At 41.8% G+C, this 12,133-nt stretch overlaps 1 protein-coding gene across 2 annotated transcripts in view; it reads left to right on the plus strand.

Annotated features, from left to right (window-relative positions):
- tmem178b (transmembrane protein 178B) overlaps nt 1–12,133 on the plus strand; it is a 106,351-nt gene that overhangs the window by 52,779 nt on the left and 41,439 nt on the right. For both annotated transcript variants that reach the window (XR_004896077.1, XM_031288255.2), the window contains one exon: nt 3,377–3,490. Coding sequence is in view for 1 of the 2 variants with exons in the window: in XM_031288255.2 (XP_031144115.1) it covers nt 3,377–3,490 (114 nt within the window). In the remaining variant the exon portion in view is untranslated. The remainder of the gene's footprint in view (nt 1–3,376; nt 3,491–12,133) is intronic.

The following is a 12,133-nucleotide window of genomic DNA, read 5'->3' on the forward strand; positions in this document are numbered from 1 at the left end:
GCTTGTTTGTTTCTGTTTGTTTTTATCTTTTGCAGTTTTATGGCCAGTTGAAACTAGTTGGCCAGTTGGTAACTGTTTGCAGTTTTTCAGCCATTGGCAGATAGACCCAGACGTTAATTTTGGACCCTGTATCCACCTGATGTAACCCCGGATAGAACAGGTCGTCCACTAATCACAGGGCTGGAGGTTCAACCCCTGGCTCCTCCTCTTCACATGTCCAAATGTCCTTGGGCAAGACCCTGAAACCTCTGTGTGCGTGCGTGGTGCGTGTGTGTGTGATCAGTCAAGGCAAGACTTGACCAATATGATTCGACTATGTAAATTCTTAGTCGGGGACACCCCTAGTAACTAATTACATTTACTCAAATGTACTTCTCTCAAATGTTCTACTCCACTACATTCCAGAGTGAATTTATTTACTCCATTTATGTGACAGCCATAGGTACGTTATAAATTAACAGTTTACACAATACATAATTAGTGTGTAGTAAGTAGTGAAACAGGTTGCTTCATTAATAAGAATCTAATAATCTAATTAATATGACAATGTACCAGAACTTACTGCATAATAAGTACATTCAGTTTTAAAACTAAGTATTTTACTTACCTACTTTTGAAATTTTAATGAAACTTTTTTAGTATTCTTACATTCTAGTATTACTATTATTACTACATGCCTCTACTATTTACAAGCTCCCATCTATAGCTTTATTTGTCAAGCAAAACCATAGAGCAGGTGACAGCAAAAACAGTAACTATCAATCTATATCCTATGCTTTTCAAAAAGCTGTGGAAAGATTTTGAACGTTTTTTTAGGAAGATTATATGACATGTATTATTATTTGTAGTAATAGTAGTATTTTAAGATGTTTACTGCACCAGATTATGTACCATGGTTTCATCTGATCCACTGATGAAGAGAAAGTCATGAATGGGTAATTACAATTGTCAGCAGCTGTGGTCCTCTGGGTTTGCCTGTTTATGCCTGTGTGTGTGTGTGTGTGTGTGTGTGTGTGTGTGTGTGTGTGTGTGTGTGTGTGTTTTTTATCTTGGTTTGTGCAGTTCAAATCTCCCAGGACTCCAACTATGCAGTTATTCAGTGCGCAGCCTTGCCAGAGATAATTAGAGCAGACTGCAGTAATGGTGTCAAAGGGAAGCAGCTCCTTCTCCACCAGCCAGAATATTACAGTCTTCATACAAACATACAGTATGACAGTGAGTGCAAATATCCCAAAATCCAGTCAAAAAGTCCAAATATTACAAACACGTTGTTACTCTTGGCTGTGACAAAGTGCATGTTAACATGCTTTGAGAATTCATCATGATATACAGCATGCAACTTCCACTGAAGCTTCCGCTTCACTAGGGCTGTCATAATCAGCCAAAAATGAAGAATATTCCTTCCAAAAAAAAAAATACTAATACTATATAAATACTATTTGTGCGCATTATTTTCATCAGAGGGCAAACCCAATACAACGGGAGACATAACTACTTGTATAAGTATATTTATTTTAACAAACATTATTTTAAAAGATCTAACCCTAACACATTACAAAATACACTAATAAAATAATGTCCTATAATGTAAAACGTTGTAGACCTCTCGCTCTCTGTCTGGAGCGTGCAGGAGGCAGGACATGACACGTGGTCACATATCTGGTTTGTAATTCGGTCAGAAGCAACCCAGTCTCTTGGCATTCCTTGGCGATTTCGGCGTTGCTCCTTACCGACAGACAGGGTGCGATTTTCTGGGGATGGGGGTGGGGGGATGTGTGGGATTTCCCCCTTCCTGGTCTACATATCCCAGCATCTGCTGAATTATTTTTATCCCCATTGGAGACAAAATGTGATCATCTACCTCACTAATAGACCATATATTATAGCAACACATTCTCACTCCCATCGCGTAAAATACGGAGGCTTGGTCAGGTGCCTTTGGCGTCGTTAGTGACGCTAAAAGTATCCTTAAGCGTCAGATCTAAACGCGCTGGGTCGGGACTATTTGCCTCTCTCTCTCTCTCTCTCCCCCCTTCACAGAGAAACAGCTGCCCTCTTGAAAATATTTGTATCCATAAAAGGGGGACCCTGCAGAAAGAGTCTGGGAACCACTGAGCTATATCATGTCAATTAGAGTGTCTTCTGTTTGCAAAGCTTGGTCAAGGGGCTGCTGTGGCTCAGGTGGTATTGCGGTCGTCTACCAATCAGAAGGTCGGTTCCCTGGTCCTGCAGTCCCATGTTGAAGTGTCCTTGGGCAAGACACTGAACCCCCACTTGCTCCCAATGCTGCGCCATCAGAGTGTGAATGTTTATCTGATGAGCAGGTGGCACCTTGTACGGCAGCCTCGGCCACAGTGCATGAATGTGAGTGAACGGTGAATGCTTCCTGTACTACATGTAAGAGCGCTTGACTAGAAATGTGCTATATTAATACAGACCATTTGCATTTACAGATTCAGATTGTCAAACCAAAGCAGCAGTCTGTGATTGGTCATTTATTAATGTCAATTTAGAGGGAAGTGGCTCTAACGAGTCAGGTTGTGAGTGTTTGTAGCTCTGTTAGCCATGTGGCTCTAGGAATGGCAGTGCTAGTTAAACTGTCTGCCACTTTGGTCCCTACTGAATAACTTAACAACTACTGGATGGATTGCTGTGAAATTTGAATCAGAAATATACAGACACAATAATAGTTATTATTCACACGATCACAAGAGGTTGTTGTCAGTACAGTGTAAGCATAAGTGGTTTTAAGTGTTTGACCAAACAACCAATGCTTTCCATTTTCTGGCCCTTAGAAAAAAACTTTGATGATTGTTTTCCACCATTATGGTTCAGTATTTCTACAGCTCAGCTCATGTCTCCATTCATTCAGACATCTTCGTGACTGTCAGTTTGTCTCAGGTCTACATTGCCAGTGAAAACTTTCATCTAGAAAACCCACACACATCACCAAGCCAGGGGACTCTCTGAGACATTTATAATTATACACTGAATGGCTCCCTTGACTGATTAGTTAATAACTTTTGACGAACACATCATTGCTCTGACGACCATTGTCTCAGTCACTGCAGTTAATAGAAAGACATGCTGAAAGGTTTCTTTAGCATTGACACAATAGGGTTGTATGACAACAGCAGATTGCTTTTGTTTTATGACAGAAGAATGATTTGCCAGTGTCTGGGTATTTAACTGATAACTGCAGACGTAGCCTCTCCAGCTGAATCATGACACTGTGGAATAATGTTATCTTAACGTTCCATTCATTCCTGCTCTGCGTGTCACCAGTGTGGATCTTATGTAATGAGCCATGAGTCAGAGTTTTTTATCCATTTAAAAAGGAAAAAAAAAAAAAAATCCTTTGTTTTCTTCTCTGCAGGTTCCATTGCGAGGTGCTCCTACATCAAATATCACTACTCCTCGGCTACAATACCCAAAAACCTCTCTTACAACATCACCAGGACAATAAGGCAGGACGAGTGGCACTCCCTCCGTAAGTCTGCTACACTTCCTTTGCTTTTTTTTTCTGTGACAGCATATTTCTTTTCGCATATGGAAACGATTTAGGCTGAGTACATTTCATTTCAAGTGCGTATGTTGGACTAGACACATTTTTTTTTGCATAACAGAGGAAGATACATAGAAATACATTAGCCGAAGAGTTATTCAATACTCTGTCCTATCTTATGTTTAACTGACTTTCTTCCCTTGAGCTTACAGTGCCAGCTGTTAATGTAGCAATATTCAAGAGCAAAAGCTATTAGAAAACCTACAGTGCACTTTATGTCAGGGTTTGTGCAATAGCAGACTTAGACCCAAAATGCAGATTGGAGTGAGGAGGCAGCAGGACATTTTTATAGGTTTAATAAGTTAAAAGAGCTTACAAACAAAAGGTGTCCTAAAGCGAGCAGGTAAAAACTGGCAACCGAGATCCAAACAAAAATCAATACACTGAAAATTAAGAAGAGCAAAAAATGCAATGATTAACTGCACAGGGAGAGAAGCAGGGAATGAGTATGTTTACATCATATTCCGGTTTTTGCCCTTATTCTGAAAAAGACGATATTGTGACTAAGCTGTTTCCATGGCTAATGAAAGTGAATATTCCACTAATATTCCTGTTTACATGTAGCCGTGCAAAATACGATTTCTTGAAAGTTTACCAGCGGTGGTGGACTTGTTGGAGTCCACCACCGCCTCCCTCTTTCATTCCTTCAACCTGCTTCTAGAAAAGGTTGGCGTAGCGATGTTTGCGCATATCCAAAAACCTGTTGATATCAAAGTCTTTGATAATGTTTAAAAGTAGCTGTGTTTCTCCTTCTTATCGGGTCTGCAGCCCTGCAAACTGTTTGTTGGTTGGTCAATAATCAATCAATAATGTCAATAACATACATGTGGAAGGCACAGTGAATTCATAAGCTTACCTGTATCTGTGGATGGCTACCACAGTGGCTACCTTACATGCCAATTAGTGTATCATCAATGTTGTTGAGATTGTTGTTTTTTTGTTTTTTTTTCAAATATGCCGATTTATCTTTGCTAATATTATGATGGATTAATTTTATTATTTTCAGACATATTTAAATTTTTTTGGGGAAAAACATTAAAAAAAAGTATTAACCAATTATTTAACGACCCGCCCCTGCAATGACTCTGAGGACCCCCTGTTGAAGATCACTGTCTTAAGAATGCCTCTAAAACCTGAATAATACCAGAATATCCCACGTCTTAATCGGAAAATGCTATATTCGGAATATCCAACCGGAATATGCTGTTTACATGACCTGTATCAAATTCGGAATATGGTCATTTTCGGAATAATAGTGGAATATTGGTGTGCATGTAAACGTACTCATTGACTCAGGGAATGGCACAGGAAAAGACACACGTAATGACAAGACATGACACAGGAGAAACCACAACTGAAACCACAAACATTACACTTTAGCCTTCATTTCATCTGATATGTTGTGTATTGTTCACAGGTAGTAAGGTATACCGCTTTTTATTTCCCCTGCTCTCTGGTGTTGACTCAAGGTGCTGTAGCTGGGTGTTGTATTGAGCAGGCGGTGAGTTGCTGTAGGACACGGCATGTCGTGGTTGCAGGAATGAACCCAACAACATTTCCAGTATGTCTCTATGTAGTCTTTTTTTAGCACTAGCCAGTCTGCTGGCCAATGATCAATAATATTTGATGGTGCTATTATGTCAAACTGCATTTGTTCATACATCCGTCCACCACTTTGTTCAAGAGCAAGAATATTTCAACCACTTCTGACCAGTTAGCTGTGAAATGTACTGTGTCATAGTGTTACGGCCACAACAAACAATCTCAACTTCACTGTGACCATCCTGTTATTGAAGGACACCATACCCCAGGAATACCAAATATTTAACCAAAACATTGGGAGTCTGGCCAAAAAGAACAAAAGAAGGGAAGAAGCCTGGGCCAACCCACAAAGGGCCGTCGGACCCAGAACATCCCCACCTAAACTATCAAAATGGTGTTTAAACTAACAAAGAAACAAAGACACGGAAAATAGACTACCAGACCTCCATCCTCAAAAGAAATAAACACGGCTGCATGAAAGCAACAGGAACAAACACGCTGGTGCAAGGGCTGCTTCACTCTGACTGAGAGAGATCCCTGTCTCTCAGGCGGGCCCACCCACTAATGGCCAAATCAGGATCACCTGAGATAGGCAGAGAGGGAGAAGAAGAACAAGGGGGGAGTGCATAACACATGGTTCCCAGAGGGTATTACTAACCCTTTTATGATCCCCCTGGCCTTCCATATATCGCGAAAATCAGTTCAAATGTACCTTTGAACAGCATGACAATGACTAAAAAACTTATTTGAACACTCAAATTCCATGCTGTTGATGTTCATGGTCCCCAGAGGATGAATGCTATCTGTCTTGACTCCATAAATCCAGGTGACCCCCTGACCCTTCTTGTAGAGCCACTGTCAGGGTCCCACTTTCATCCACCCTTAAATTATCCATACCAGAGACGGTTTAGAACCGAGACGCCCCAACTCAGAGTAGTTTCCTGTGTCTGTGTCACGTGGGTTTGTCCACGTCAACGCCTCTTTAGGAGACTAGCAGCAGGTCTGAGTGGGTCGATTCCAACAGGAGAAGTGAACGTGAACACAGAATATGAGCGATCCTTTCGCCCCGTAGTCACCGAAGTAGATATTGGACCCATTCTTCACAAGCCACATATCTCCAGAACATTCTGACACTAACATGACATTTTTCAGACGGACACATCAGGAGAAAATTAACTTTGTTTGAGACCTGTTTCTGTCTCAGGACCAAACTCTCACCAGATCTGACAACACAGAGAAGCTAACGTCAGCTAACATTCGTGAACACCCTAACAAAACTAATCTCCGTGATGCTAAATAAGTCTTTTAGCTGTGTAAATATCTAACGAAAATATGAATAAATTATACAAATAAATACAAAATACAAAAAAAACCCTTTCAAACGAGACCACGCCCGTTTAGCAGACAGGAAGTGCGTACCGTTTCATACCATTGGCGCTGCTTGAAATGCTGCTGACTCGGGCTCATTTTAAGCTGCAGTAGGTAGAAAGCAAAAAAAAACACCAGAACTTGAAGGAGATTGAGACCTCTTTCTGCAGCTTGCACAGGCATATGCATGTGAAGAACAGCCAATAGGTATGCTCTCTTTCTCTCTGAAATGACCTGTGATTGGCCAAAGTCTCTCATCACGGGCTAGATTTTCTAAAGCCTGACAACTGAGCTGTAGAAGTCCAGTTTTCCCTCAGACCACTTAAATTATAATATGCTTAAAGATAATCATGGAATTTTTGCCAAAAATACATTTTACTTTAACTTTTCTCCTTTCATTGGGCCCCTCCACCGCAGAGCACACAAGGTGTGGAAATGTGAGACAGTCCCACAGCAGCAGAAACCAAAGTGAAAGAAAGTGTGACATTTACATATTTACACACAAGGCACAGCATGCCTATAACAAATGTACTTGTGTGTGTGTGTGTGTGTGCACGTGTGTGTGGGTCAGATTGGGCTCAGGTTGAGACTTTGTCGGGCCGGGGCTTGACCATCATGGATCAGGGCTGGGCTCGGGCTGGAGTTTTTTCCTCGAGCAGGGCTCTACAAAAGTTGTATTTATTAGTTATTAGTAGTAATAAGAGACAGCATTATGATTATGATTTGCTTGGTATTTAAACATTTATTTGGCTTTTCCTGCACACGATCTTGCTACTTTGTGTAGGTATACACGCCACAGGCCAGCTACTTTGGATCACGTAGCCTACATTTTCTACGTTTCTATTTATTGTGCAAACAGTAAAATAAGAGTCTGTTGACAGTCACTTTGGTGACACAGCTGATCAGACAGTATGTCCCATCGTATCCTGCTCTCCAGACTGTATTCAGCTCGCTCTTCTTAACGGACTGAATGAGTGTTTATACTAACGCTAGCCAAGTCTGAAAGTAGTTCAAAGCCAATGTGGTTTGCTTTGCAGTGTTGGCAATAGCTTCACATTTGTTCTTCTCTAATTTGCCTAGGTGGGCTGAGATAGAGTGAGCGGCTCATTTTACCGCAATCATACAGCATGAGCACACCTGGAGGTCTGAACTGCAGCATCCAGGCTTCTTTCGTTCCCTTCGTCTTCTTCTGATGACTATTCATAATGTCAGATGGCATTTGTGGAAATGTGTTCATCTTTGGGGTGCAGTTTGTTATGATCTAAGATAGATAACGCAACAAACGGTTAAGAACACCTGTATCTCAGAGTGATACATGTAGTTAAAAGTCCCAGTGATGTTAGGGCGCTTTCACACCTGCCAGGTTTAGTTAGGTTGAATCGCACTAGTGTTCGTTTGCCCCGCTGGTGCGGTTCGTTTGTGCAGGTGAGAACGCGGCAATCACACTCGGGTGCACCAAAAGCGGACCAAACAATTCAATCGAACTCTGGAGCCACACCAACTATATAAACTCCACAAGTCTGAGCTAATGGCTCCTGTAGTCAGCAATCTGCGATGCAGCAGAGCAGCAAACTGTAGCAGCTTCAATGTTTCTCTCACTGAAATAGACAGCAGTCAAGCTCACCGTCACTGTGTTCAAACCAGCTGCTGCTAAAGTTGGAGTCAGACACTGGCAGAGCAGAGCAAAGTCTCTTTGAGCAGAGCAAAACCAATGTCTGATTATTTATATGAAATGAGCTGGTTTGACCATGGAGATGCAAGAAATATGCACTAGTCCACACAGGACCTTCTTCCTTTTTTTACTTTCTTGTTCCCGCATCCAGACACAGCCGACCAATAAGAGGAGTGAACGTTCTTGCGTGATTTGTAATGATGCATTTTGGTACATTTGGATTTTTCCTGGTGTGAAACCAAACCAAACCAAACCAAAGGGAAACGCTCCAAGTTTACAAACTCATCAACTGATTCGGACTTAAGCAAATGAACTATAGGTGTGAAAATGCCTTAGACTGTATAACAGCACTGGAATGCCTCTTGCCAATCAAATTACTTGGTCAGAATTAAACATTGTATCAGGCTCTAAGGATTGCCAATGTGTGGGGGTAATGAACGATCAACTCTCTATTTTCAGTTGTGATCCAGTGTGAGCCACACTAACTGGACCTGTAGAAAATAGAGTAAGTGCTGGAGGGCTTCCTCTGCCTGATTATATCAGCATGGGTACGAGTGCTGTCAGAGGACTCTAAACGGAATCTGCTTTCCGGATACCTGCCATTCATGAACCGTTCCTCTGGGCATGTTGTAGCTCTCCAGTCGCCTGGCCACTGAGCTGAGTGAAATCATGCTTCGACCTCAAACTGTCACTATTTCAATCTGACTAGTCCTGGACTGTCAGGTGACAGGCTGCTCCAAACCGTTGAGGACTGCTCTGCTCTCTGTTTATTCTGCCTTCTTCCCACCATGGAGCTCCGGCCTACAAAGCAGAGTAGAACAACGTTTCTATTTAGAGGCGAATCTATCTATCTATCTAGCATATCCAGGGCAGAGAATTATATTTTGTATGTTTTATTACCTCAAGATGGATTTATTCCCAAAATATTATAATTGTACATCTTTATTTAATGAAATATTAAGTGTCTACAGTTATTGGAAATAGAAGATAAATGGAGGAAGGCAAAGTCACATCCCATTAACCTCTGGGGTCTAAGCCATTTTTTCCTATTATTGTGTTTTCCTTGTGTAATATTGTTAGTCGCAATACTGTATGTATTCTGACACACACACACACACACACACATGCACACACACACACATACATACACACACACACACACACACACACACACACTACATGCAAGGCCCTCCTGCTTGAATCAGGTTAGGGTTATCTATTGGCTGAGTGAAATGTTCAAAAACGCAATAAAAACAGTGTATCCATGCTCAATGCGCACTGGGCGCACGCCTTACAATACTATCTGCCCACATCAGAATCAAGACATTTTCCTCCACAGCGCTGCAGAGGAAGGTCTGGCTAGTCCACACAGCCTTCCAGGATGAGAGTAAAACGTGCTCTGGTTTATTGGCATTTCTTTAAACCAATCACAATCGTCATGAGCGGTGCTAAGCGCCGGACTCAATGTCGGTGCCTCTGCAAAATAGCCTCGTTAAGGAACTTGTTTTGATGGAACATGTGTACGTGCAAAAGTAGTTTTAGTCGTGCAACAGAAAACTCAGATTGGACAGATAGTCTAGCTAGCTGTCTGGATTTACCCTGCAGAGATCTGAGGAGCAGTTAACCATAGTCCTCACAAATCCACCAGAGGTTAGAACGCCAACACAAAGAAAGAGGAAGGGGACGGGACATCTGGCCAAAATGAGGGACATCCGGCAGAATTTCCAGCGGTCCCTGAACAATCCCATGAATGAAATGTCGTTGATATAGACTATCTTTAGACCAATGTACAGTTTCCACCAGGAGCTCAACCCCAAATAATCCCCTGTGAATAGGCTATTTATTCCCAGCCAAGGACAAAATACATCACATTTATTGGGCGAAATAAGAGAGCTGCTGCTGTGTATGCAAATGCTCTGAACATGTTTGGTTCAGTTTCATTCATTTTCTGCAATGGTTTTGGCTCAAATGCATAGGAACAGGAAGGATGTGTTTCATCTTCACTATCTTGGCAAGCTCAGGAAAACACATAGCTCATATTTATGGCAGGAAGGTCACCCCTATCCAGTCAAAGATGTTTAATGTCCTTATTACCGAGCCTACCCACACACCATCTCAGTGTGAGACCACTCCTCTAACTGATGGCCTGTCATTCCGATGTGGGTATGAAAATGTAAAAAAAAGAAATAGCAAAAGGGTGAATAAACAAAGCCCTGTCTACTGAGTGAGCATCTGCACTCAATACCAAATCAATACGAAGCGCCAGATTGAATCACAGCACTGAATGACCCACTAATGAGAAATTACATGTAGGCCTTGAAATGGGGAGTCTTCTCAGGAGTCCTGGGTCTGACTACAGATAGACCAACCATGGATCACATCTGACACACATCAGAGATCAGACAAAGTTCATCAGTTCTTGATTTTTGCTGATTCTTGACCCGTTCTGACAGACTTAAGTATGATCCAACCAATATTCAGTGACGAGCAACATAAAATCAATAAATTACCAGAAATTGATTTTTATTTAGTAGTCAATAAATATAAAATATGTTCAAATCAGAGGTGAATAAATGCAGGGTTTTCCAGTCTTGCAGCACCCAAGCCGTTTTTGGCATCACCTAAGCATGAATGAATGTGAAATGTGGCAAAAAAAAATCGCCAAAAACAGCGAAAAAAGCATCAAACTAAAAGACTTTTCTCAGATCTAATGATTGTAGTTGGCCTTCTTTAGCAAGTTTTGTCTTTAAGTTTTTGGAGTGTTAGTTATTACCTCAGACTGATCTCAAGAAGTGGCGTATGTATGACATGGCAATTCATATGCCATTTTGGCGTGTTATCAAGATGCATAATCGCTTTTTATCAACGCCGTTTGTCCTCCATTGACTTACATTACCTTGCGATTGTGTGTCAATTTACGCCGTAGCGAGTAGTATGAAAGGCCGAAAATCTGCGTTGGTTGGGGTGGTGGATGGGTCAAACACAGGACTTTCACCCAGGAGGCCCAGGGTATCGTGCCCCGCGTGTCACATTTCCTTTGTGTCCCGCGTGTCACGTTTCCTAAACCCAACTGTTGCTTTCTTCTTTTACTAAACCCAACCCCGTTCTTCTTTTCCTAAACCCAACCCGAGCTCCAAATGCAACGTCCCGTTCTTCTGCGTAGACATACACGCGGATAGCTCATAATGTATACAGATAACACGCGCCACTTGGCGTGTACGTTTACGCGAAGTTCTGATATCACGTTGATTATCTGCTCTAGCTTTTCCAACGTTTTAGACACAGATATGGTGATAATAACAAACCCAAATGATGTCAAATTGCATATTTCTTTTCATTGAAAAACATAAAAAAAAAAGGAAAGACCCATAAACCCCCGCGAAATATGCACACCTAAGTCTTCCACAAACCCAAATGGGAAAACACTGAAATACATCACAAACTGGGGAGGACCACAGGCAAAGTTGGCAAGTTGTTCATGCCCTCAAATCCTTAAATTTCCTCATAGCTCACTGACTGACTGTGAAATTGTATTCACTTAAGCACAACTAATATTTGTAAAATAGACAATTATACATTTTGCGAGCTGACAGCGAGGCAGCATATACGCCTACAAGTGTCTGGTGTGTCTGTCCGTTCTAGTTAAATGCAGAAGAAGAAGAATGCCTACCAGCACGGAAGAACTGTGTTGCAAAAGGCGCGGGTCTCCGTCAGCTTTGCAACAAGTGATTTCTGAATTGTCTTTTTTTACAAACATTAGTTGTGGATGACATTGGACAGTGATTGCATGTGTGTCTCTCATCAGGATCGGGAAATGCCAGTCTCGTACCATCTCTGCTAACCCTCCTGCTAACCTTCTGCTGTCTCTGCTAGCCTGGGCTAGCTAGCCAGCTGGCTCAAGTTTACTTAAGAGTAGTCTATATCGATGACATTCCACTTCCAGGATTGTTCAGGTGCCTCTGGAAATTCCGCCGGATGTCCCTTAT

The sequence above is a fragment of the Sander lucioperca genome, chromosome 20 (assembly GCF_008315115.2).
Source record: "Sander lucioperca isolate FBNREF2018 chromosome 20, SLUC_FBN_1.2, whole genome shotgun sequence".
Taxonomy (NCBI): domain Eukaryota; kingdom Metazoa; phylum Chordata; class Actinopteri; order Perciformes; family Percidae; genus Sander; species Sander lucioperca.